This window comes from Branchiostoma belcheri, unplaced genomic scaffold, assembly GCF_001625305.1.
Source record: "Branchiostoma belcheri isolate BF01 breed outbred unplaced genomic scaffold, Haploidv18h27 scaffold33, whole genome shotgun sequence".
Classification (NCBI taxonomy): Eukaryota; Metazoa; Chordata; class Leptocardii; order Amphioxiformes; family Branchiostomatidae; genus Branchiostoma; species Branchiostoma belcheri.
Genome location: NW_017803943.1, coordinates 1,736,318 through 1,763,137, shown reverse-complemented (window position 1 = coordinate 1,763,137; position 26,820 = coordinate 1,736,318). Strand labels below are relative to the sequence as shown.

The window sequence follows — 26,820 nt, the reverse complement described above, 5'->3', positions numbered from 1 at the left end:
CATTCTGGGGCATGCCCCCCCCCCCCAAGAAATGTTCGAAATTGAACCATCGTTTGAACCAAAGCAGAAAAACAGACACAAGCTGAAGAGCATATAAGATCATATAAGCTTGCAAATGATTATTCAAATATATTAACACCACAAAATTGTTACATCACAGGTGTACAAGTATTCTTTTTCTATGGGACACAAAACATTGCACAAATAACAAAGGATTTAGACCACCGTGAAATTTATGATTATACGACAGATAAAAGAAAAGTGTTCATACAAAACCATGGCAACTAGATCTGTTAACTTTTGTCAAAACACATTATATCTTTTGAGAGAATCTCCAGAAACTAAATCTTTCTTCAATGCATTTACTATTGAGAACATAAACACACTAGTAAAATAAATTCAAGAATATATCTTTACCTCTACATTATTTTCATCAAAGTCAAAGCATGATTCACCTTACATCATATTCTGTTCATCATCATTTGATGACTACATCAATAAACTTACGTGAATGACATTGTACAAATGATACATAATTTAATTTAATTGCTATCTCATTTACATAAATGAGATTGTACAAATAATAGATAATTCAATAGCTATCTCATTACATAAAATGGCAATGTACAAGGAATGTATAACTTTTAGGGAGTTATGTGTTTTAAAGGCCATATATCACATGATGATTATATCATATTTACATTCAGGCTGGATTCCATCTCCGTGTTTGTGTGTGTGTGTGTGTGTGTGTGTGTGTGTGTGTGTGTGCGTGTGTGTGTGTGTGTGTGTGTGTGTGTGCGTGCGTGTGTGTGTGTGTGTGTGTGTGTGTGCGAGGCGTTATTAGGGTTAGTATCAGTCTTTCACATCGCACAAGAGGACAGTTTTATATCGTAATTGGCATGATAAAAGTAGTTTCTCAAGATATTAGCACTCTCAATTTTTGGCAGAATTGATAATGATACTTTCATCAGTTTATACCACTAGAAATTCCACCGAAAAGAATTACATGTATTTGGGGAAGTTTGCCTTGGACCTACAAGTCTGTGTCATGAGTTTTAAGTGACCAGTACATCTAAGTGATCAACAGACAGGACAGCTAGGTATTCGTCTATGGAAAATCTTTTGGATTAAGTTAAACATAAGACAGCATCTGCTCTTCCCGACCAGGCTCACTGGCTGAAGATTCTGTTTTGGTCCTGCTAATAACGACACTCTGTTCAGGAGATTGGGGAGGGTTATTGTTCCTCTTAGGCCGACTGAACCAGATTGTTAGCACTATGGCAACAATGAGGAGTGTACCGGCTACTGAACCAAAGATAGCGCCAAGAAGGTCAGCGAGGGAGAAACCGGATTCACGAGACGACCCCACTGGTGGCAGCAAATTACCTGTTGTCTCTAGATCTACGACCAGGGTGGCGAAAGCGGAGCCGTCAGAAAATTTGGAGCCTAACTGACTCGCTGCAATGCAGACGTACAAACCAGCATCTGCCGCAGTTGTGTTTCTAATGGTTATGGTACCAGTAGCCTTTACAGTCGCCCTTCCAACTGAAACAACAGTTGCATTCAGTCCAGATGGGAGAATGACCCTAATGTCTGGAGGGGGGATCCCAGAAGCTTCACAGACTAATTGCAGGGTTCCACCCAGGACGAGTGTCACATCGTCCATTCTCTCAAACCTCACAATTTTTGGTTCTTCGCAATTCGACATGAGATCTTCAGAACTGATATCTTTCAGCTTCAGCCCATTAAGTTGTTCAGGTTGGGAACACGTGATCTGATTTTCAAAAGGATAAGATCCCGTCATTTTTGCCTTGATGGAGACCATCCTATAGTCACACTGCCAGGGGTTGTGGTCAATGTTTACGTCAGAGGCGGATGCTAGCGTTTCAAAGGCCATAGAGGGAAGAGTTGTGATTTGGTTATTGTCAAGGTGAAGCACAGAAATTGTTTGAATGTTTGACAAATCCTCAAAGGGAAACGTTGAGATGTTGTTGTCAGACAGTTTTAGTTCCGTGAGGTTCAGTAAATTTACCAGTAAGTTGGACGGGATTGTTTGAATGTAGTTTTTGTACAGATGCAAGTTCGCGAGAACTGGATTTGAATTGAAAGTTCCAGCCTGAATATCAGTAATGTCATTATTGTATAGCAAAAGGCTCTGCAAGGTTGTCATCCCTGTAAACATGTTAGCTCTGACGTTTGCTAACTTGTTATAATGTAGGTCCAGGGTTTTCAGTTGCGGCGTTGAACTGAAAGTTCCAGCCTGGATATCAGTGATGTCATTATTGTCTAGTCGAAGTGTCTGCAAGTTTGCTAGCCCCGTGAACATGTACGATTTGAGGCTTGTCAACTTGTTATGGTTCATGCGTAAGAATGTTAACTGTGGTGTTGGACTAAACGTTCCGGCCTGAATATCATTGATGTCATTAAGAGACAGTAAAAGTCTCTGTAAGTTTCCCAGCCCTGTAAACATGCCAGACCCAAGGGTTGTCATCTTGTTAGAATACAGGGACAAATTCCTTAGCTGTGGTGTTGGATTGAAAGTTCCAGTCTCTATGTCAATGATGTCATTAGCATGTAGAGTAATCTCCTGCACGTTTCCTAGCCCTGTAAACATGTCAGATCTGAGGTTTGTTAACTTGTTCGTGTATAGGTTCAAGGTTCTCAGTTCTGGTGTCGGAATGAAAGTTCCAGTCTGAATTTCATTGATGTTAGCACTGTTCAAAGAAAGTTCCTGCAAGTTTCCTAGCCCTGTAAACATATCATCTCGTAGGATACTTATCGGGTTACCGTAAAGCCACAAAGTGGTCAGGTTTGACAAGTGATAGAATGCCTGGCTACCGATGGTAGAAATGCGATTGTATTGAAGTTTTAAAGTTGTTAAACCCCTATAGCGAGAGAAGTCAGACTGATTTATAGTAGTGATATAGTTACTTCCCAAATCTAAGTCGGTGGTGTTGGTGGGCAGGTCCTGCGGGATGCTGGTGACGAAAACTTTACCGCTGCAGTCACAGGAAGACGTGCAGGATGAGCTGCAGTCATCAGCTTCGGCTGCCCCCAACAGTCCCAGGACGATCAGGAGAAAAGCCAGCACTTCGGGTAGCTTCTTACCCATGATGCAGTTTCCTGTCATCGTACAAGATCAAGGTCATAATGAATGAAAGTTTATGGCCTTTGCATATGGCCTGCTCTGTTAATTCTCACTCAACACACATTTACATATATGGTCAGACAGGAGTCCAAATCCCTCCTACTATAAAATTGCAACATGATGTAAGCCATGTCGCCATGGTGACAGACGTTCATGACAAAGTTCAATGTACAGTAACGCTTATGATAGAGGACTGTTCTGGTATCTTACTACATCTACAGTAATACAATATGTACACTTTCAGCTTCTTCTCTCTTAAGAGAGTTCTACGTGTAAGAAGAAATGGGGTTTATAACTTTATTATGGTCAATTGTAATTTACAATTGTACATTTTTCAAGACTCATTTTGTAGAAAGGATACAGGAGGTAAATAGATTGGACCACACTTACCTAGATAGTGATATAGGGAAGATTGAGAGCAGTAAGGCACAAGACTGGTCAGCAAGGCTACCGCACACGCATGGAGGGTCAAACCTAGAAACAATCAGACTGGTTACAAACTGAAATGCCATCTTCATTAGGGCAATTATGACGTTCATTGTGCACTGGTTTACTGATTTACTTTTCATTGAAGCTAGGTGTTACTGGTTCACACTGCACTGATTTACATTTCTTTATTTCAGGCGACATACCCGAAATAAAGAAATTCAATTAAATAATCCAGCGAGAAGTTCCAAAGCTTCCAAGCAACCAGCCTACCCATGAAATATGCAACATTACCAGACTGAGTATATTATAAAAGGAACGCTTTGAAACTCTTTGAAAAAAGGTATATATCGTTTCACAAGTGTCAATTAATGTTCCATGATTCTAAAAGTCAGTACTTGTATACTAATTGTATGTAAATTTGAACTTATTTGAATATCTGTCTGTTTCATGTATTTGTATTGTTTAACGGGACCTTGAAGATCAGCCCAATAAAAAGGCTAAACGGTCTCTCAATAACCTCAAACTCAACGTTTGAATTCATAGGAATGAAGAATTTTTTGCTCCCAAAGCGTATTCATTCCTCAATGTTTCATAAAGATTAGAACAATCATATATTAAGTAGTAAGATCAGTACATATTCATGTTGCTGTACACAAAAAAAAACTAACCTCTTAAAGCAAGATGGACACTCACGAGTTCTAGACCTTCTTGCCTCTGGTTTTTCTTGCCCTGTTGGTTGGTAAATCTTCCCTGGCCCTTTCTGTTGTGTCTGTAGGATATTCGTTTAGATCTTACACGACCGTTACAAACAACAACGACTGACTACAAACAACTCGTTCTATCTTGAAGTTCGAATTCTGGTTGTTGGGTAATTTTTGTACTTTGGTCCACCTCGGGCATTGTTGCGTTTGACTACATAGGCATTACTAGTTAAACATTCATCAGAGATGTACACATGTGCTCATTATGCCATGTTGTTGATTATATTGGAAAATTAATGTGAGCCTCAGTTTAATATGCAATCGAAGTGGTCAGGGAGATTTAAAGGCAGTGCTAAAGCGATTTCAGGGCAGTCTTACGGAGAGGTCTGACCATATCTTAGGCCACGCCTATACAATTCGAATCGAATTTAAGATAAATTTGAATCAAATTTGAACATACCACCGAACACACCCCAAACACTGCTAACTCCAGTCACCACTCAAACTTGGCCGAACCCTCCGACCACACTCGAAAGTTTTTAAAGGCTTTAAAATATTCGGCTGGAGCAGCCCAACGGTAGTCAACACCTCGCTGAACTCCAGCCAACCACAGTCGATCTTGCCCCTTGACCTACTCCAACTATACTTGGGTGTAGTTTGGCAGTGTTCTGGTGACCATACTCAGCTATGTGTGACAGGGGCTTTAACAACAAATAGCCATGCAGATCCATGGTTAACTTAACTCTATATTGGGACTGAGCAATTAACATCCATAAACTTTGGGGCTAAAATATTACAGGAATAGTTGTGTCTCACAGTAGCAGTCGTGTCAATCATTGATACAACAGCCTGTATAATAGCAGTCTCACAGCGACATTTATCATGTGCAGGTAGTACTGCAGTACAACAGCTACATAAATAAACAACCATGTTTCTCACTCTCTCTTATCCACTATGTCTGGGGCACGGCATTGGAAAGCGGAGCCCATCCCTCTCCTTTCGCCACCTTTCACGTCCCCAACCGAAGTCAGGTACCCATTCTACACCTAGGTGAAGTGAGTATAGTCTTGTGTAGTGTCTTTTCCAAGGAGCTAGCAGTCCACCTGACTTACTTGCTCCCTAGAATTAATGGCACCCCTAGGGCTGAAAAACATGGATGGATGACTTGACTGCACGTATGCGAGAGATTGTCTAATACAGGCTACCACTTTCTATGTACATTTTGAAACGTCCCATGCTGCGCTCATCATACTGGTTCTTACGTATTCTGAACACTGGTATCCTGTTAGCCCTTAAGGCATAATAACGACTATCAGACTTGTTAATTACCAGTCACAAGTCGTCATTAAAAGATGCCAGTCCACTACTAACGTCCGCCAGTCATGCCGAAAAAAACGTTTTATATCGCCGCTTTCCAGTCGCTGCGTTTTGGCGACCTTTTTGCTCCCGCGTGGGCTGATGTAGACAACGTGACGTAAGCAGCCAATTATTGTAATAAAAATGCGATCCGTCTCTCCTGCTGTCTGCATGTTAATTACCTTTGCCAAGGGTATGTTTTGGAAACGTTTGTAACGTTACGTTGATGAAGGTTAGACATCCAGGTAAACAATATTCCGAGACAAACCAAGGACGTTCGACACACCAAACTCTACTTCTGGATAAATTATGGAAATTGCCCTTATTTGCCTTTTATGATACACATGTATTTAATTTATAATAAAACATACATGAAAATAGACGATAACACACTTTTTTGCCATCTATGACGTTTAATATATGCCATGAACATTCTGCATTTGCACTTGCGTTACATAAAAATCGGACCAAACTAAACTGCCCAACCACATTTACCCAGAATGCCCTTTCCCCAAGTCAAGTCTGTAGTGTGTATCACATGCTAAAGGCGACACCTATCTGGCAACGCTGGAAGTGCAGTATACCAGTTAGTATGTACCATGATACACATGTCTACAGTTACAGCTTTGGAAACAAGGAAAATTTTACAAGGAGGGTGACATGGGGAAATACGTGATCACAGAATACCATCTCCGTCTTTGCCATCTGTAGTACCTATAACCCCTGGAACGGTCCACGAATAAAGTCACTGACACAAAGGACATATAACTCCAGTGATACAAGTTGTTTATGGCTGCGTGTGCTCACTATTAATTTACACCATGGAACCTCGCACCACCAAATCACTAAGAATCTAAAGTATACTACTCCAAAATATACAGATAGCTCTAACATGCTGTTGACAACAATCCACAATAGAAAGAAGCCTATCTAGCTAACATTGAAAACAACCCCTAATAAATAAGTTATACTTTTGTCCTAAGTCTCTAGTTTTTTCTTTATACTAACCACAAGGATATAGAGATGCTATATCCATGTGTTCTTTACTGGTTCTTTTTGTTCACTTTTTTTCGTATCTTTTTCTTCAATCACCAGTAGTATGGTCCAGGAGAAATTACTAACTAGAGTTAACATTACACATAGCAGCTTCCAACGTACAATAATCATGCATTCACAAATATACACATTGTACTATCAGCAGTGCTGTAACATAGTTTTCTCCTTAAATCTTGGCAGGACACTTGGTGTGATTAAAAGAGAACAGTGTTTTTGTCCATATTTATGTATGGGGAAACAGCAAAAATGCCTTTGATAACCCTCAGAGTGCACCTGTACGAGTGTGATAGGGTGTGCAATGCTTTAGTGCACCCTTGGAATGGTAAGGGTTAAAATACACACCTCCCAGTTATTCAATAAGAGTACAGCGTAATATTTCTGACGAGTAAAAGATAGACAAGATAAATGCCTTTTAAGAGTAGCTCCTGTGGACTGAAGCAAACAGAATGGATTTTTACAATTGATACAAGGGATACTCTAAGTGACAAGCATTGCCAAAAAGACTTGATAGCCTTAGCTATGAAGCTGTTTTTTGTTTTAGTCAATCTGGGAAAATTGTAACTTCTGAAAGTATTTCCAATGTTTCATGAATAGTATCAATGCTATGGTACAGTCATATTTTTGTTGCTTCATTTTAAGGAATAAAATCACACGTTCTGGGTACATATGAGACCTTTGCAATTTTCTTAATATGTACAATGGTTCTGCCATTGCTACACCGCAGAAAGTCTATTCTTTACGCACACTTTAAAGCATATGTAAAGGTTCCGTTTCTTCCTTTGTGTGTACCTTTACTTTAAGCATGTTCTAAAGTGTGCTTAAAAGTAGGGTTTTGTGCAGTGTTAAGTTAATTAACATGTGATATCCATAATTGAATCAACATTTATTGTAAATAATTACATCAAATGTCCTCCCAAGAAGTGGCCCCACGGAACAGTTCTCTCTCTAATACTTACATGTTTTTTTTATTTGTTAAACTTTAATAAAGCCCTAAAACTTTTCATATTTTCTCCCTTTTCCTTCACCACTTGTGATTACCCTTTCCAAGGTTTTAAGTACATGAAACAGTTGTCTTCTTTTGGTCATCGTAGTGGCAATATCGAGAACATTAATACACCATAAAATGACATCATGAAAAGGCAGAACAATGACATAGTCAGCACAAGTCCAGAGTATGTGGATTATAGAAGAAAGCAATGTACATATCTTATCTATAATCTCAAGTGTAATTTCTTGTATAATGAAGCAAATCGAAATTAGTGGAGTTGCTTTGCCATATTTGCTTATTTACTACATGTAGATGTCATTTCTTAAAGAGCTAAAGATAAGAAAATCTCTCGCTTCAGTTCTTTCTTTTTCTATCCTTCGATTCCTTCTTTTACTATCTTTCAATCCAGCAATGACATGTTGGGTCTCTTTTTCAATGAATCCAGAGGGCCCTGACACTATCCTAACGTGCATTTAAACATTTACTGCTCTTTTACATCAAGACATTGACATTTGAAGAGGTTTATCGACCCCTTCTTCTACAGTTTAAAAACAGGTAAACCTTCCCTAGATGCCCACCAACAACAAAAAAAAGCTGACGGAAAAAAAACAGCTACAAAACTGGGATAATTATTTTGCGTTTGCATGAAATGTGGTACAAAAACGAAAATAATTAAACTATAAAACATTTTGGACGTCGCCCACTTCTTCCTCTTATATATAGAAGGAGGTTTCAGACGCAAAATGTCCCTCAACTCTACGTGAACGTTTCTCTCTTTTTTTTAGCTATGGGAATAGCGATCTCAGCAAGCACATCCGCTTTGCTGGGGTTGGGGGTTTTCTGTAAGCCGGGTGCCCTGGCCCTTACTGACTAACGAGGGGTCGGAATCCAAACTCTCCGACATCTTGTCGCAGATGATGTCTACCAGGCGCTCGAATGTTTGCTTTACGTTGATGTTCTCTTTCGCGCTGGTCTCGAAGAACTCGAGGCCGAGCTGGTCGGCGAGCTGCTTGCCGCGCTCCGTTGAGATGACGCGCTCGTCCTCCAGGTCACACTTGTTCCCCACCAGCACCACCTGGGCGTTGTCCCACGAGTATGTCTTGATCTGGGTGCACCTGCAAAAACACAACCAACATTATGTAAGTCACTTTATGCTCGTGGTAGTCCTTGGCCAATTCCATTACGATTTCTATCTAGTTCTCCACACGTTCTCCACATTTTCTGCCACACGTTTCATCTGAAACAGTGCCAATCGCAGTCACATTGGGCCTTGTGTTGCTCCAAACAGTGCAAATTGCGGTAACACTGGACAAGTGGTTGAACACTTAAGCAAGTCTCCGTAACACCTGGCAGCCATATTGAATTCATTTCAGCTCGAAATAATCCGCAAAACAGGCTTGAACTAAATTTTACCAATTTTTTTTTTCAACATGCCAACATTAAAGGTGTTGCTTGTTTAAATACTTGAGAAAAACTATCCTAAAATCTTTTTCAAGTCTGTAGATATACAGTTACTTAAATGTAGCTGAGAATAAGATGATACTGACCAGTCTTGCACACTGTTGAAGGAGTCCTCGTTTGTGACGTCGTACATGAGGATGAAGCCCATGGCCCCTCTGTAGTACGCTGTGGTGATGGTACGGTATCTCTCCTGGCCAGCTGTGTCCTGCACAAACAACACATCAAATCTTAGCATCAAACTTCATCTGTGTTGTTATAATATATAATGGGACACGGGGCGACACAAGTTATCTGGCACATAGTGTAGTGATGGTATGGATCACTGCTTTTGTCCCAACTTATTAAGTTACAGATGACAACTTTACAATCCACCATAAAATATCTGTGAGATCTATAATAGTTCTCTCGATAGTCATTACGGACCAATCTGGGACTGGGAATCAGCAACATAAACTCTCTATGTTGTCTTTAATACATTTTTGTACAGCCATAAATTGTATTATACTGTAACAGTTACACAGTAATTCTTAACACTTTTGCATTGGGTTACATTTTATAGTTTTTCCTATGACCTCCCCACTGCAAATTCATTGAATTCCCTTGTATGACTACTGTACTACTCATTCATTTAAAAATAGATTTAAAACACTGTGATAACCTTTTTCTACTCCTACAGTGAACTAAAAACACTGTGAAAGTAAATGAATTTACAGTAACTGGGTACATATTATACCTGTCCTTGGTGCTGAACGTGAAATTTAATCACACCACTGAATCTATAAAGATACAGATACAGAATCTGCAGATCACTTTAACTCCTGTCTTTGCCAATTATCAGCAAAGATAAATATGAAAAATTCTCCCAAAACTGTCTTCCCTACCATTATCTATGAAAACAAAATCCCCCAGGCCTTCAAACCAAATTTTGAAATTGCAGTTACTGTACTAAATGCTAAAGAAATGCAATAATCAGCTTTTATATATTCCCTCTGTACTAATAGCCTAGAGCATACACAATGCTAATTTGCAATGGAAGACACTCTAGTCTAGATCAAAGCAAACCACTAGTCTTTGATCTCTGTGCTTAGAGAAAGCTGAACATAATACCATGCCAGATGGCACATTTGCCTTCTATTGCATAAATGTAACATTACCTCATAGGTCTATACATATCAATAAGCAAGTTCACAGACTGATGAATATACAGTAGTGTTTTGGATGACACTTTGCACTCAAGGCTGTGACCCCAGAGCAACCAAATATTCCGCAAACTTCATACACAGAGAATAATGTTTTTAAATCATACTTATACATATTCAAATTATCCAATCATAAAATCCACAGTCGCTCAGAAATTATTGTCTAGCGGAAAGGGCTGCCTTTTTACATCATTCACTAAAACAGAAGTTTGAAATGCCTCCATAATGTTCTAGGGATCACACACAGAGACCATATCCCAAATAATGACGTACAGAGTCAAACAAAGCATATGTCCAATGGCATATGAAGACTTCCTAACCACAGCAAAATAACAGAAACTGAAGTGGTATGACTTTATGTCACGTTCAATAGGCCTAGCAAAAACCATTATGCAAGAAACAGTACAAGGAGGAAGAAAGAGAGGTAGGCAACAGGAAAATCTGAAAGATTGGAGGATAACATCAGGGAATGGACCGACATGACACTAAGGAAATTGTTCAGAGGAACAGAGTACATATGGGATGAGAATTCAGAGGTTTGAAATACAAGTATCCTTCACGCAAATGAATGTGTGCCCATAACTACAAAGAATGATGATGAATAGTATAATATAACAAAAGAGTCACATTGGCCTTATTTCAACACTGAAGTCCACCTCAGCTATTATATTTGAAAAGCCCAGGAGTTGATGGGAATCTGGCTAACAAATAGCGGGCTACCTTCAGTGTAATACATCTCTAGCGCACGTCTATTGTAGGCCTCAAATGTGGCAGAAAATGAAGGCTGTGAGGCAGGGACTGTGCCAGATGGGTCTGGAGTTTCTAATGCGGGCCAGGCAAATTCAAAGCATGACATTGACTGGGGGTCTACTTCAGAAAAAAAACTGATGTGTTTCATTTTGTTTCTATAGTTGCCAGTTACATATGATAAAATCTACTCATTTGATATTGTTATTTGACAGCTACAAGTATATGTCTTAATATTGAATACAAATGAATTCAAAAGTATATATACCTTTAAGTACTCTGCAAGTCCTCTGCTTCTTCTTTGAAGTTATGCCAAATATATGTACACGGTTTATGTAGCCAGCCTGAATTTTTTTTTCATCATCTCAATTTTGTTTGACAAGACATTGTATCGAGTGCCAAGCCCCAATCCTGGGGGGGGGGGGGCTTCCGGTTTATGCTCTCCTGAAAATTTTGAAATCTTGACCCTCTGAAGCACTATTTCTTGCATCTTAAAGGGCAAATGTTGCTGGTAGACTAAGCTTAGTTATGACATCTCTTTCCATATCATTACACACCGATTCTTGTCCGTCAAAGGTGACATATTGTGCAAAGTTTTTGTCCATTTGGACTGGCAAAATTCCATCAAATCGCTAAAAGATGGACACTAGCTAGAACAATGCATGTACATTATATAATGCCTAGAATATTTGACAGTTGGCAATATTCTGAACACAGTACTAGCAGAAAATCAATGAAGACTGCTATATACTGTCAGAAAGGAAAGCCAGCTGTGTAGGGCCTGATAGGCCACAGAAAGGGCACACTCATATCTTTCTTGGCTTAGGCCTGGCCAATTTGATTTGTTGGTTCTAATGAATTTTTTAAGAAAATCAACAAAGTGGGCAGACAACAAAAAAAGGGATAGGCATCTTGTGATAATTACAAATGATGCCATAGGATCTACAAAGTCAACATACATGAAGTATAGGCTGGTTTATAATTCAAAATTTTAGATTTTTGTAGTAAGTTGAAAAACAAAGACTCTTTTTGACAGTTGGCACCAAAATGTAAGCATTTGTATGGTTGCTTCAGAACATCAATGTACTTCTTTGGGGCAAATCAAAAAGCAATGAAACAAGTGAATCAAAGAACAAAGAAAATAAATATGGCCTCACTCGGAACATTTCTATATCGAATATCTTACCTTCAGTACAGAGTCAAATTCAGCCCATATTTCTTTCTCTGGCTGCACAGAGCCTGGAATCACTTATTTGCACACATGTAGGCCATTCCCAAAATAGGGTTTTGCCTGACCTAACCTCTGTGAAGAATGAGTGGTCCCTATCACAAGATAGTCACATGTGTTTCTTAATCAAATAGTTCTATAGGGAAATATCTCCAATATTGGTGCACAGCAGATCTGCCCAAAATACACACAACACATCTGCACATTCTAGTACTAGCTTTGAATATTCCATAAGTTCAAATCCCCTGATTTTGTAATGATATAATTATACATGTATGATGAGAGAATGCAGTCAAATCCATGTTATTTGATTCCAAGAAATGAATTTTGAGCCCTGTATGGTGACAAATTGATGTGATGCCCGCCAACCCAATTCAAAGGACGACAAGATGGCGGATTATATCTGCCCGTGGCTGAGCCATTCGGGGATTGGTGAGAATCTATTCTTCAATCAGCGCAATGCTACAGTGATGCAGAAAGGGAGCTTAACCTGACAGGAACGGTTTCCAGTGATGAATGGATATTGGAAAAGCAGCTTCGAAAAGGACAATGTATTCTACAGTCAAAAGGCTCAATGGACGTCATCAACCACAATACTGTAAAAAGGAGTTTTTCTTCTTCTTTTTAAGAAACATTTTACAGTTTTACCAGTTTATTTCTGCTGAAAATGGGCAAAGACAGGAGTAAAAGTGATCTACAGATTCAGTAGTGTGATTGAATTTTGCATTCAGCACCAAGGACAGGTATATAGTATGTACACATCTACTGTAAAGTCATTTACTTTCAAAGTGTTTTAGTTCACTGTAGGAGACAAAAAAAGGTTTGCTTAGTGTTTTAAATTTGTTTCAAAATCAAATGTGTAGTATTTAGTTGTACAAGGGAAACATATTTGTGATGTAATGACTTTGCAGCATAAGGAGCCCCTTTATTTCTGGTTACCACCATGAATAGCTAGAGCCAGCCTACAAAACAACAACTATTTTCCACCAGTGACATTGCATTTTTGCCTCACAGATAAACATGCTATGCGATAGGGTTGATTCACATTAAAAGAATGACCAGAATAGTGACTTTGAAAATCCAGATTTACTGCCCTGAAACCGTAGTGGATGCCTTTAATTTGAATGATTATAAATGCTAGTTTTAATTCTTATTTTTTGCAAAAAGGAAAAATAATGCCATCTACAGTTGTACAGTGAGTGGGGGGTGTTGGCTGGGGAGATGAAATCTAGATTAAACCAGTCTATCTCATCTACGCAGCAGTGTGGGCACACCATCTGCACTGCATGACCTGAATTCTACCCAGCTACACGTACATGTATCTATTATTATAGTAAGAGAGTGATTGGGTCACGTTTCCTTATAGACCCTTACTGTAAGATCTGAAGAACGAAACCTACTTCAACAGGCGCTCAAAATGTTATTTTCTGCATACCTACACTGGTGCAGGTAACATTGAAAACAACCTGCAACAGACAAATTTTAATTTCAACACTCCATTGCCATTATTTCAGCAGTCAAGCATACACATGTATAATGTGAGCCCAGTACATGGACCAGTGCAGGTTAGGTGCAGGTAGACATCAGAAATACCTGCACAGCTCCAATTTTACCTGCACTAACCTGCATCTACCCAGTACATGGACCAGTGCAGGTTAGGTGCAGGTAGACATCAGAAATACCTGCACAGCCCCAATTTCACCTGCACGAACCTGCATATACCCAGTACATGGACTATTGCAGATTAGGTGTAGTGTTTACTGGTATAACATTGAACTTGAAACATTCCTCCTTTGTGTCAGTCAATTCAACAAAGGGGCCAAAGTGTGACGTCATTGTGCTGACACCGATTCATAAACCTGCCAGAGAGGATTTTCGTGAACGTTGACTGCTGAGTTGCTAACATGTCTGGAATAGCAATAAAGATCTGAGCTCTGCATATACAGACACAGACATAAAGACCCAATAACAAAGTACATGTATTATTAGGTCTTTGGCAAATCATCAGTACTCAAAATTTACTGTTAAGTAACTGACAGCATCTACTAGATAGTAAAAGCTTCACTGTGTTACATTTACTAAATATTCACACTCACAGTTTACGTTAATTCCCCAGGTAAATTTTCAGTAAAAATAGATTCAGTAATGAAGCCAAATAAAAAATGACAGTAAATGGCAGTAAATCTTTACTGTCTCTGCAGTAAATGTCAACAAGGGCAGCAGTGAATGATCACTGCGATAACAGTAAATGCCTACAGACAAAACAGTAAATCCAAGACAGAAAATTGACTTTGATAAGCCACATAGAAACATCAGTCTTTTGTGTATCACCATGTAACTTACAAGATACCACCAGCCTAAAGGTTATTTTATGTTAAGATTATATACAGTGCGGGTAAAATTGGAGCTGTACAGGATTCCTATGTCTGCACTCCACGTATTAGCCTAAGGGTTGATATGTGACCAGAATAGTGCATGGGAGGCCTAGGGAAAAAATGGTGTTTCTGATTTTTTTACCAAATCTTGACTAGCAAAATCCAGCCAACACTAGTCTTGTTTGGGAGTTGACCACCAGCAAGGCCATTAAATTTTCAATCTAAATTTCATGCATTTTTAGAAGCAAATTCTTATTACGTAGAATATTATCAGAATATTTCCCCTTTCTTTCAAGCATGGTCTATGCATTTCAGTTTTATATGCAATGTGTTAATTCAATATATAAAACTGTATTTGTTGGATCACTTCCACCAAAATCTGAAACAAAAGAGAAAGACTCCATACATACCCACCCCTATTTTTAAAGACTGGAATCGGAAACTAAGCTTTTTTTTAATCAGAAAACAGGCCAATTAGAAACCCAATTATAGATGTGGTGGAACCCTTGACAAAACCTCCTTGTCTGTTGCTGGGAACTAAACAGATGGTATTTCAAAGCAGGACATAATTGTTAATGTGCAAGCAAACATTAACAATTATGTCCCGACTTAAAAACAGATCCAGGTATACCATCTATAGTGAAGTGTCACTCATGCAGATCACAAATTCCTGTTTGTTATAAATTCTAGGTTGTTTTTCAACTGGTTGCCTTTGAACAGCTCTTCCTACTAGTAGATATTTTTCTAGATTTAGAAAAAAAAACATGCCATGTATTTGCTGCTGTCCTAAAAAATTGAAAGCATGGACCCATAAAAACAAATATTTTGAAACAAAATGTTCAATCTTGACATGTTTGGGTCAGTTTAATTTTTGCAATGACCTGTGCAACTTTAAATCATGGCATTTCAATCCTTTTTTAGAACTGTACAATAGAATGTTTCAACTATGACTTCAAACAACATAGAAAAAAATCCTTTTCAATCGTAAGACAAAAATAAGTAATTTTACAGTAACATATTGACTAACAATCTGTTGTAACATAATCTGCCCCTCCCCCTTTTTACCCAACATGCTTTACCTTTCTGAAGTAGCAGCAAAATTGATCACTCACCCCTATAGGCAAATCAGTCTGGTTTGGCCACATTTTTAAATCACGTCCCCCGGGGTTTATACTGTTATTAAAACAGAGTAGTAGTCTGTCCGACTGACCTCCAAAATTGATCAAGGACAAAACCTGCTCTAGATTTCTGTTAAATCGCACATGTATATAGTGGCATAAGGATAATTCTATAAAGAGGACTAACTACTAGGCATACACTGTAACAGTTGTAATACGTTATGGCAACACTAAAATGTAATTTTGATTCCTCAATTCACAGATTTTTGCAGAAAATAAATGGAGTGGGTGGGAGGGCAAAATTACAACTAAAGCAAAGAAACAGGCCTGCTATCACAACAATCAATCTACGACTGCTTTAATGTTTCAAACGATAATTTTTTTATGTATTGATAAATCGCAAAACTATGAAATAGAGAAACAAGGGCTTTCTTTATGTCTTGGTGGCAAAATATGACAATTCTGGGCTTGATTTTTCTCCTGAACAGTACAATGTTACATGTGATCTATTTTTCTTTCATTTTTATCTTAATTGGAAAAATTAAAGGAGTAAACCTAAGAACAAAGAAACTACATGTAAACTGGACCAAGTGTTATGTACATGCAGAAATTACCATGATTATAATGTTACATTGTAACAGACAACCAGCGAATGATCGTTCCAACAGAAACTATCATAATGGTAAAAATTACCTTCAAGTAGGTAAGACCATGAGAAAAACAAGCAATTTATAACACAGTTACCTTTATTTATAAACCTCAAGTCTTTATTGCAAGGTGCTGAAAGTATAGCTGTTGTTATTCTTTATATTACAGTAATTAAACAATGCGAGTAAGCTCATGAAGTATGAAATCTAAGCGCAAATACATAAACAAGATACAACAGTTATCAAATCATCTAGAAGAGATCATTTGTAAGTATATCTAAAACCCACTGTGCTTAATTACTCAAAGTAAACACAGTACAAATGAAAATACTGTTTATATCAAAACAACACAAAATAGTTTTGCTTTTCATGTAAGATTAGCTGTGAAGTCTTAAATGATAGCTGCCTTTACCTAACCTTTGTTCCTTATATTTACCTGGGCTCCTTTTCTTTATTTACTGTAAACAAACAGGCCGAACCAAACACAACAACCTTCTTTGTTGACCAGGGAAATACTCCCTACCCCTATACTTCATAACCTTGCAAGAATGACCATTGCTTAGCAATTCAGCAACACAAGCTGATATTTTCTATATTTTAAGCCGATTTAATTTTCCAGGACAAATTGAATATCTCAATATGCAATAATGTTCAACATTTAGACTGGCAAAAAAAATAAGGCAAATAGTAAAACAAGAATGCATGACAACCTTAACATTCCCCCTAATATTGCGGTAAAACAGCCCTGAAGCTATTGAAGACAAAATGACCACCAGGCTTTGCCTATCAATGTTTTATATCTTTTCTACCGACACAACCATAAAATCGGAGACATTTTCTTCGTCAGAGGCTCGGAGACGAATGAACCGTGGCAGCGGCGGTGAAAAATCGGAATATTTCATCTGTAACAGCGTTAAGCCTAAATTATGCATGACCCTTTTGAATGTCGGGTGGGCGTTTCAGGCTATTCAGGTCGGGCCGTCCCCGAATGCCCCTTCGTCATTGGTCCGTCGGTTTACCCAACTGGAAATCCAATCCTTTGTTGGCACGCATTCCGATGCACAAACCTGAGGCATAACCTTTTTTTTACTTTCACGTCACAAAATCCTCTCATAGCACACAAAAAATGTTCATTTCAAGCAATCCTTTAAGTTTAGCAAATTAGAAAAATCCATATACACCTGGTGCGACATTTGAATTTTAAATCACGATACTGTACACCATAGATCAGCTATGAATACACCTCAATCCATTTATATCAATCATAATGAATAATCATGGTCATAATCAATTATAAGTCATAACTTCAAATCAAATTTTATGCAGCACACCTGCAGTAAGTTGATTTTTCAAAACTTGCAATAATTTTTTTACATCGCAAGCTGAAATATAAAAAATTAGTATTGGCATTTACTGACTACAAAGCACAGAATATTGTGTCATACAATTATTAAGCATTTTGCTGGGCTGGGTTTATTATTATAGCTCTGTATGAAATATTGTATGAAATATTGCAGGTAAGGAGGTAGTTTAAGACTGTGTCACACCTATAGTGCCTTATTTACAGAAATATGGGTCTAATTCCTTATCGTACTGGTAAACCAGTTAATCTGTAAAGCCATTAGAATTCACTAGAAATCCTATGAAATGATAGCAAAAAATGTGCTTAAGAAATGGCAGTAAATGTCAATATCAGACAGATTTCCTCATCCAGAATTTTTCATGTTCCCTCCCTGAAAATGCATTGGATGCCTTTAAACGACTAGTAAGCCAGAAGTCAAAAGTGAATAACATCCATTTTGAACACAAAGATTTTTCGGGTCAAAACCCATGACCTCAAACATCGCTGCATTACACGTTCAGTATTGACACAACCTCAGCACTTTCTCTATGAGTCATTATCGACTTAAGCAAACAGTGGACAGATTTGACATTGTGAAGGTTAAACCAGCAGACCTTTTAGTGATGGCTTACACATATTATAGGGCTTACAAAGGTCATCGCACTTTCTCAACTATCGTTATTTTCTTATTATTAGCGTTATTCTTAAAGCCACATTTCTTTTGCAAGAGAGAAAAAAGCTCTAGACCTTCTAAAATCCCCTTGGCAAAAAAAACTGCCTTGAATTACCCAACAAGACATGTTTTTCTGTTAGAATATACAACAAATGGCAGATGAGGGATACGAAAAAATAATAGCCGGTCTCAACATCCTATTATAGCCCCAAACGCTACAATAAGAGCCATGACGTCAAAGTACAATTTGTTTATAATTCAAAGAATCAAACAATGAATCAAACAGTGAATTTCTAAATTTTTTTAAAAATGATCCATACTTTGTAAATTCGGAGTGGTGCAGGTAATTTTCAATGTAACCTCAGCTCCAGTGCAGTGCAGAAAAAAGGATTTCCATTGAAAATTAAGTGGTTCTGACAACTCTTGACATTAATGTGTTGTCTGTTGATAAGTAGTGACTGTCTATGATATAATCCAGGTCTCACCAGAACTCTGTAATCATTAGAAGCGCCCAGCAATTTTCTGTCCTGTGTTCTTGGTTAATCAATGAACAGTTTATAAACAATGCTGCTCTTATCGCCTAACACAGGATACAGCTGTTTATGTCGTACACAAACCACGTACGGTGTACAAAAATGTAGGTGGGGCCGTCTGGCAGACAAATTCAATGGGATAACGTCATATGCATTGCAGAATTAGGGCTGAAAATACTATCTGCATATGCAGAAATAATAGCTAGATCACATAAACACAGGGCTTGAAATACTGGGTGCATGACATGTACCCTTGGTGCACCCTTAAGTTCAGCTGTGCACCCAATTTTTTAATTAGTAGGTTTACGTCCATGTATGTAAAGATATCAAATGTAAATACTATGAATTATCATACGCAATGGTGTACCTATCCCAATAATGGATTTCAAGCTCTGAAAAATGAGAGTCCAAGAATGAAAAAAATGGTTTATTGTAAATGCCAATAAACAATGGATTATGTTCCTAAAACTAACGTTACATGTAATATTATATAATGTACTGTCCCTGCATCCTGTAATTTATTTGGTATAAGGCTTTAAAATTATCTTTATCAACCCCAGACAGGTGCGTTCTGAGATAGCCTAATGCAGACTGTCGTAACTATTAGGATGAGCCTGTCTTGCTTTGAATGCATTTTCCAGTGTATTTTCTCAATGTCTTCTACGGTTTCAACAGAAACAATTCAATTTTCTATGCAATTTTCAAGTATATAATGCCTTAAACATATTTTAAATTAGCTACTTACCTTTAGGCTTGCAGTGTAAGATTTGATTTTCTACATGAAATGTTCCATGTTTATAAAATTCAATGTAGTTACTGTATATTAATTTATTTTTGCAGTTGGGGGAATGGAGGTTTTGGCAACATCTTAATTTCACAGTTGAAACAATTCTGTAATAAGTAATAATGCAATATAAACATAAATTCATAGTGTCATAATTTGACAGAGTGAATCACAGTAAATTTATCAAGATTTACAGCATCTCTAACAATATTAATTATAGAGTCAATATAATTTTAATATCACAGCTGACCAAACCAGTTGAGTCATATACCCTTATACAGTCCTTGGCCAAACTACCGTCACATACTTCACACATAATATAGTCTGACCTTCAGCCAGTGCTTCAAGGTTAATAGTTCAACGCTATTTTCCATCGCAAAATCAATGCCACATCAACTAGCTGCGGTCGTTTGGTGGAATGCAGGGAAATAAAATCCAGTCAGTTTCGTATAATTATCTTTCACATCAGTATCAACCGCAGGGTTCAAAATCCTTTCCTTCTGCATAATATACCTTAAGTATGCTGCACCAGACAAATTTTACCTGCATCACTCTGAATTTAGGAAGTATGGATCATACTAAAAATTGTTCAGAAACCATTGCCGTAATATATCTTTGTTTCTTTGATACATCATCACAGGAAAGGAAAAAAAATTATGATAATCTTAAACTTACATATTTTTACTAATAACCCCAAAATCAACATCATATATTATCATGTGTAGCAATTGGCTTTATAGAGAAGAAAACAAAGAAGATCAAAATATTATAAATGGTAAATATGCCATCAACTTTAGCTTTTTCTTTCTTTCTCAGTGTCCTTTCTTCATGTTATGTCTTAATACAATACAAGTCATGTTATGTGCAATGGAATAAAAAAAACTATTTTAAAAAATGCCATGAACTGGATGGTTTGCCATCATGATTGCGCAGATGAATAATTAATTTTGCTTGATTAGGCCAGCTGGCCGTAGCTCAGGCCTGGCACATCCTCTCATCTCCGCAATTATGCAAATTAGCCATGATTGACAACTTGATTGGTATAGAATATGCTAATTCATTTACCTTATATATTGTCTTAATACTCATGGACCAGTGCGTGTGCCATGAGCATACGAAACCCGGATTTTTCACGGTTTTCGTTGGATATTATCAAATGGTCAATGTTGTATTAGAATTACATTGCACCAGACAATGTCTTTTCTGACACAACATTTTAAAGCTATATATAGACTGGATGTCATCCATAGATATGTGGAAACCACCTTGAATAAGACATTCTGCCAAAGTTCTGCACAATACATTATGGGAAAGGGCAAGGTCAAACACAAGGTAACATCTCATTTTACATAATTATTTGATTGCCTTTCTGTGTTATAAACAAATGCATAATACATGTACAGGTAATAGAAATCTATAAATATATAAAAGCCATTTTTGTAAGAATCCTAAAAATGCTCAAGAGCTACTCAAGAGAAAATTTACTAGTACAATAGCCTATTAGTATATATATCCTCAGGTTGTCTGCGCATGTTTAATGCATTAAAAGACCAAATTGGACTAGGGTTTCTGACTCAGAAAAAATACCTCTGAGCCATCTGCTAGCTTTTTTACATTCCAGAGCCTCAGGGTTAAGTTTTGCCAAAAATATTTCCATGTAATGCAGGAAGCTGTGCCCAGATTTTCCTAGAAATGTCACAGGCTTAAGAACTAAAAGGTTAAGTTTAAGGCCCAGGGGGAAAAGGTGTCTTTCCAGTTTCCTGAACACGGAGTGGTTCCTGAACCTGGCAGAATAGTTACCCCACCAACCCTAGCATATTTCTGTGGGCGACCTCTGGCAAGCCATCAAAATTTCCAATTACAAAGTTTCAACAACTATGAAATATACTTTCATGCATTTTCCAAATTTTTTATTGAGTAACATAAATCGGGTGAAATATTTGTCATCCTTAAACATAACTACGTCCTCAAACAAGACTGCCGATTATTTAAAAAGTGCTATTCACAACAAATTATGGGTGTCAATGTGCCTACTATAAATCACTTATTTGCGGTAGTAAAATTTTGCCGTCTGAGAAAAATAGACATGTTCGCAGAACTATATGTTCGCAGTGGCGAAGGAAGAAAATTTTTAAATTTATTTCTTTGATATAAATACAGAACAGACAACAAAACCTGCAAATATAAAAGTACTGCAAAAAATTGTAATCGACAGTATCGACAATATGAAGCAAAGAATGATTGTGTCAACTTACCCAAATCTGCAGTTTGACTCTCTTGTCTTGCCTGAAAACCGTCTTGACCTTAAAGTCAATCCCTACGGTACTGACGAACGCCGACGTGAAGGAGTCGTCTGCGTAACGGAAGAGAAAGGACGTCTTGCCGACACTGCTATTCCCGATTATGAGCAGCTTGAACATGTAGTCGAAGTTCTGGTCTGCCGCATCCTTCTGCCATTTTGAATCTGCTGCGGAAGCCATCTTGGGGAGGGGGGGGTCAAAAGAGAAAGAAGATTAATTTTGTTATTCCTGCTACAGGTAAGCCTATTTGCAGTCAGATTTTTTTAATTTGAAAGTGCAAAAAAAATTCGGTTTAAAGTGCCTTATATTGCTGATAAATCAATGCAAATAATGTAAATAATATGATATATTTTCGTACTTTAAGTACGGCCATGTTTGGACATATTTTTGCTTGATAATTTATAACCTTACACAAGCAAGTAAGGCAAGCAAGTAAGCAACTTTTCATAGGAAAAGTAGTGATCTCTTAGACACAAAATATTGGTGATGAAAGCACACCTGAAATTTCAAATGTAAGGTTTGAAGTTAAACACAAAGTCTTGAATTTTTACCAAAAATCGGAATGTAAACTATATTTTCATTTGTACCGTCATGAAATTGCTTTGCGTGCCTTTAAATGCAAGCTCCTTGGGGGCAAAATATATAAAATCCAGCGCTATGTAAAGCCAGGGCTATACTAAACCTCTTAAAATTCCAGATTCAGATAGTGCCATGGTAATGGGAATATGTCAGATTAGCCTGATGTGTTTGAGGCGTTCCAGCAATAACAACCAACCATGTCTTATCACTCCTAACCGGCTAATGGTATTAAGCTGAATATTCCTTAGGCCCAAGAAAATTGATGTTGTGTTTCTTATTTCAATTCTGAAATAAATGAGTTAGTTGGCTTTTTTAATCTTTTTTAGTAATCTAATTTTTAAAAATACAGTTTAATGAATGTAAAAAAAACCACAACTGTAATAGGTAAAGGGAGAAATATTTCACCTGATTTACTTAATAATATTTGTTTCTGAAAATCAAAATGCGTAAAATAACATTTTAAAGGTTTAAAACTCAGATATCAGATCAGAAATTTTATGGCCTGGGTCTGTCCTCTGCAGTCAAGCTACAAAAAAGTCAGTCTAGGGTCGGCAGGTTCTTAGTGCATAGGGTCGGTTGGGAAACAGGAAACACAACATTCTTCTAATGCCTTAGGGACAAACCAGAAATAACTGTCGGACAGAATAGGGGTCATTAGATCTTTACTTTTACAAATCTCGCCAATTGTACTGCCCAATCTACCTCATTACAAAGGATGGATATTTGTATCCTATGGTTTACAAAAGATTTCAAAGAGCTGTATTTGTAGCCTGGTATTTGTGCAGAGACAGTATAACACTAAGTGCAGGAAGAAAGTGAAATGCAATAGTTATTTTACAACTGTGATTATACTATATAATAGGTAATGCATTGTGTACACACCTACATGTAGCTACTACTATATCTGTGTGCTCTATCAATAGAATTAAAAGCATGTCCAAAGCAAAGACAAACATTTCACAGATGGTAGGTAGGGGGACTACATCTAGATAGCCAACTCGTTAGAACATCGAGAAAAATATAGTCATGAAAATTAAAATAATCATTCATGGAAATGTGATAACTTACGTCCATTAAAACATTTGTATCAAAGTAAGAATGCTTCATTTGGGAAAAAATGCAGGAATTGAACATTCGATGAGCTAGAATCATAATTTCATAAAAATGTTATTAGTCATGCAATATAGCAGCCAGCAAATATGTTTATTAGATAAATTACTGTAACTCAATATTCGATATGCGAAAAAAATCGTTGGATGTTGGTGTATGTTCTAGTAATGCCTTTCCTTCCACGTAACGCGATATTTCAAAATCTCTGCACTGCATACATTTGCCTTGCTGTCAAATATATCACCGATTCAGGGTGCATACGTGACTTCACAATAACCATTCTCTGTAAAGTTGCGTGCTATTAAAAACGCCCATCATAAGTTACATTTCATCATTCTTATAGATATATGCTGAAGCTAGTAAGCACAATTTATACAGATATTCTATCTACGCACATGAAAATTAAAATAAAAATACCCGATCGCGCAACATTTGCCCTTAATGCGAATAAACAATGAAATGGAAAGCAATGAATTTCGCTTGGCTTTCCGACAACGTAGGAAAAAACTAGAAACGGCGTCAGAAATGGCTACAGCCCAGTCGGGCCAGAATAAATTCCTACCTGAAGCCCTCCTTCGTGCCGCATCACTTATTGTGCAGTTAGCCCCTCGAGCGATCGCCGGAAAGGGGTTGCCTTTTACCAAAAAGGACGGCCCCTCCCCTTTTTTTTCTATCCGTACCCCGTGAAGACAACAGAGCGCCAGGAAGAGAGCATATACGACAAGCGGCGGCGGGGAAAATGCCGTACGTTCGCGGGTTAGATCCTGCGCCAGTCCGCGCCGCTGGGGGTCGGCTGATGAATATTACGATTCCCTTCACGTAAAGACGTCTCCCAGTGGCTCGTCACACGTCGTCATCGCATGACGGAGTGCTTGCGAGCGGCGGCCATGATGCCAACATTCGGGCCATTGAAAACCTACCAGCTGCCCGCTCCCTTTCACAAATACACCCCGGTAACTCGACCCCCGGGTAAACAAAGGCGAGGTCCCGGGACAGGTGGACTAAACAGGCGATTCTCGCATAGATGCTTACCTTGTTGTGTTTGTCCGTGTGTGTCAGGGCCCTCGGAACGTCTGCTAAGATCGCGTGTATATCTTTCCCTAGCTTGGGAGGCTCGAGAGTACGTCAGCTTTGGCGAGGGCGACTCCACAAACAAGGTGGTGAATATTAGCATGAAAATGACCCGGATCCACGGCAAGGCTCCACCAATCAGCGCGCGGCTCGGACCTACGTCATCCAATCCACGCCAACCACCTGTTCGCCGGAGCCAATCAGAGGCGGACTAGGCCGTGACGTCAGCACCACCTGCTACAGGGAGGATTTTTCATGGCCGTGGATTATTGTTACACTTTCACCCCTCGGGAAATGTCACATTTTCAGCGTCTATTCATTTTGCCGTAGAACAAATTTCAAATCAAGACACTGACAATAAATATGTTTGTGTAAGATAAATTAATAATCAGCCATTTATGCTTCAGAAGATTAAATATTTGGCGAACCATCGATAAAAGAATCGATAAAAACGCATATTTCTTCCAATAAAAGTTCACGCCTCTTGAGTGTATTTATTTTTGGTGTCGTCTGAAAACTCCTACGCACATGTTTGATTCATGATGACATCATTACTTAATAAATCATTTATCATATCAAAACAATTCCTTTGCCCCCAGACCATTGATTTTAAAGAAAGATAGCACGTGTAAGACTAAGCTATAAAAAGCCAGTGACCGGAACTGTATACTCGTACATGACGTAATACAGTGTCGTACACAAATACTTCTTTGTGTGACCGGCGTATCAAATGTAGAAGAAGCACGTTTAAAAAGCTATTAAACTTTGATGTGGGGTCTCAACAACGTGAATGACGTTTTTCCGATCTATATCAAGAAACGACGCCAAATATAAGCTGAGTTCTTTATTTATCCATATTGAAATAAAAAAAAACTTTGCCTTCTTCAAACAATACCAAATGAATGTTTGCATCTTACTATCATGAGAAGCAATAATCATATAACATTTTTATCATTTCATTATAACATTTTGATAATCTTTACATGTATATACAGTTATATGTTATAGATATATAGAAATGGTAAAATAAATGAGAAAATATTTCAGAATCGTGTGCCTTTTTATTTATTGGTGGTACCAAATTTAGGGACTCCTTTCGAAGGTTGATTGTGGGCCATTTCAAACTTTCTAGTCCACATATATGAAATTATGACGAAATGTGCTATGAAATGGCAGGTATGAATATCAATATCAGAGAGATTTGCTTATCCAGAATATCTTTTGCTTTACGTGCCACCCTGAAGTTGCATTGGATGACCCTTCTTCAGCTAATGTACCCGTTTGGCACCAAATTTTTATTGGTTATGGAGTTAGACAGCAGGGGGAGTAGATGCTTATGGTACATACGATCTGTCTAATTAACGTAAGCCGCATTTCTTGTCTTACTTCGTTTTGTGGCACCATATGTTGACGTTGCATAAGCGCTGACGTCAACATGACGCAGTCAGTTTTGTCAATAACCAGCATGTATCTATTAGGTTTATTACCCTGCCAAGTGTGGTGCCGATGCGGATAGAGCGGATATGAACCGACGTCTATGCACCCCACGCAGTGTTACCGGCTTTATCAATAGATAACAGTAAGGCTAGGTTGATTTTATTATTTGGATGACATCCATGCGTGCATGAATTTTCGTCCGTTCCAACAAAAAGTTTTCGATCATACTGTAGATCGTCCAATCGTAGGCAAGACCTCAACACCTAGAGAAAAATGTTTACCGAAGAAAAACATATTGTTTCTGCTGTTTCCTCTTCTCCAAGCAAGAAAGGTCATTGACCTGAACCAGACAGTCTATCACCATGGTAACTGGTGTTAGACTGTAGGGCTGGCAAATGGATACTGACTTGCCTATTTAAAACTGTCTCGCCCATTTGAAGTCTTGCCAATTTGACACTGTCTTGCAGCCACCAAAATATCTACTTGGAGATTACGTGTTGTGTTCTTGCATGCATGGTGCAGTGAACAGGGGATTGTT

General features: G+C 38.0%; 2 protein-coding genes across 3 annotated transcripts; both read right to left on the bottom strand.

Annotated features, from left to right (window-relative positions):
- Window positions 1-759: 759 nt before the first annotated feature.
- LOC109475191 (leucine-rich repeat-containing protein 15-like) lies at window positions 760-4,316 on the bottom strand. Its single transcript, XM_019775768.1, has 3 exons — window positions 4,246-4,316; window positions 3,539-3,622; window positions 760-3,123 (listed from the first exon to the last, which is right to left on the bottom strand). Exon 3 carries the CDS (start codon window positions 3,110-3,112, stop codon window positions 1,133-1,135), a length of 1,980 nt encoding a protein of 659 aa, XP_019631327.1. The 5' UTR covers window positions 3,113-3,123; window positions 3,539-3,622; window positions 4,246-4,316; the 3' UTR covers window positions 760-1,132.
- A 1,711-nt stretch (window positions 4,317-6,027) lies between these two features.
- Window positions 6,028-24,943, bottom strand: LOC109475226 (ras-related protein Rab-3). Of its 2 annotated transcripts, none has more exons than XM_019775826.1 (4): window positions 24,807-24,943; window positions 22,041-22,265; window positions 9,226-9,344; window positions 6,028-8,793 (listed from the first exon to the last, which is right to left on the bottom strand). In XM_019775826.1, exons 2-4 carry the CDS (start codon window positions 22,263-22,265, stop codon window positions 8,481-8,483), a joined length of 657 nt encoding a protein of 218 aa, XP_019631385.1. In that variant the 5' UTR covers window positions 24,807-24,943; the 3' UTR covers window positions 6,028-8,480. The 2 variants fall into 2 exon arrangements, with proteins under 2 accessions (XP_019631385.1, XP_019631384.1); XM_019775825.1 differs by lacking the exon at window positions 24,807-24,943 and adding an exon at window positions 24,337-24,437.
- Window positions 24,944-26,820: the final 1,877 nt, after the last annotated feature.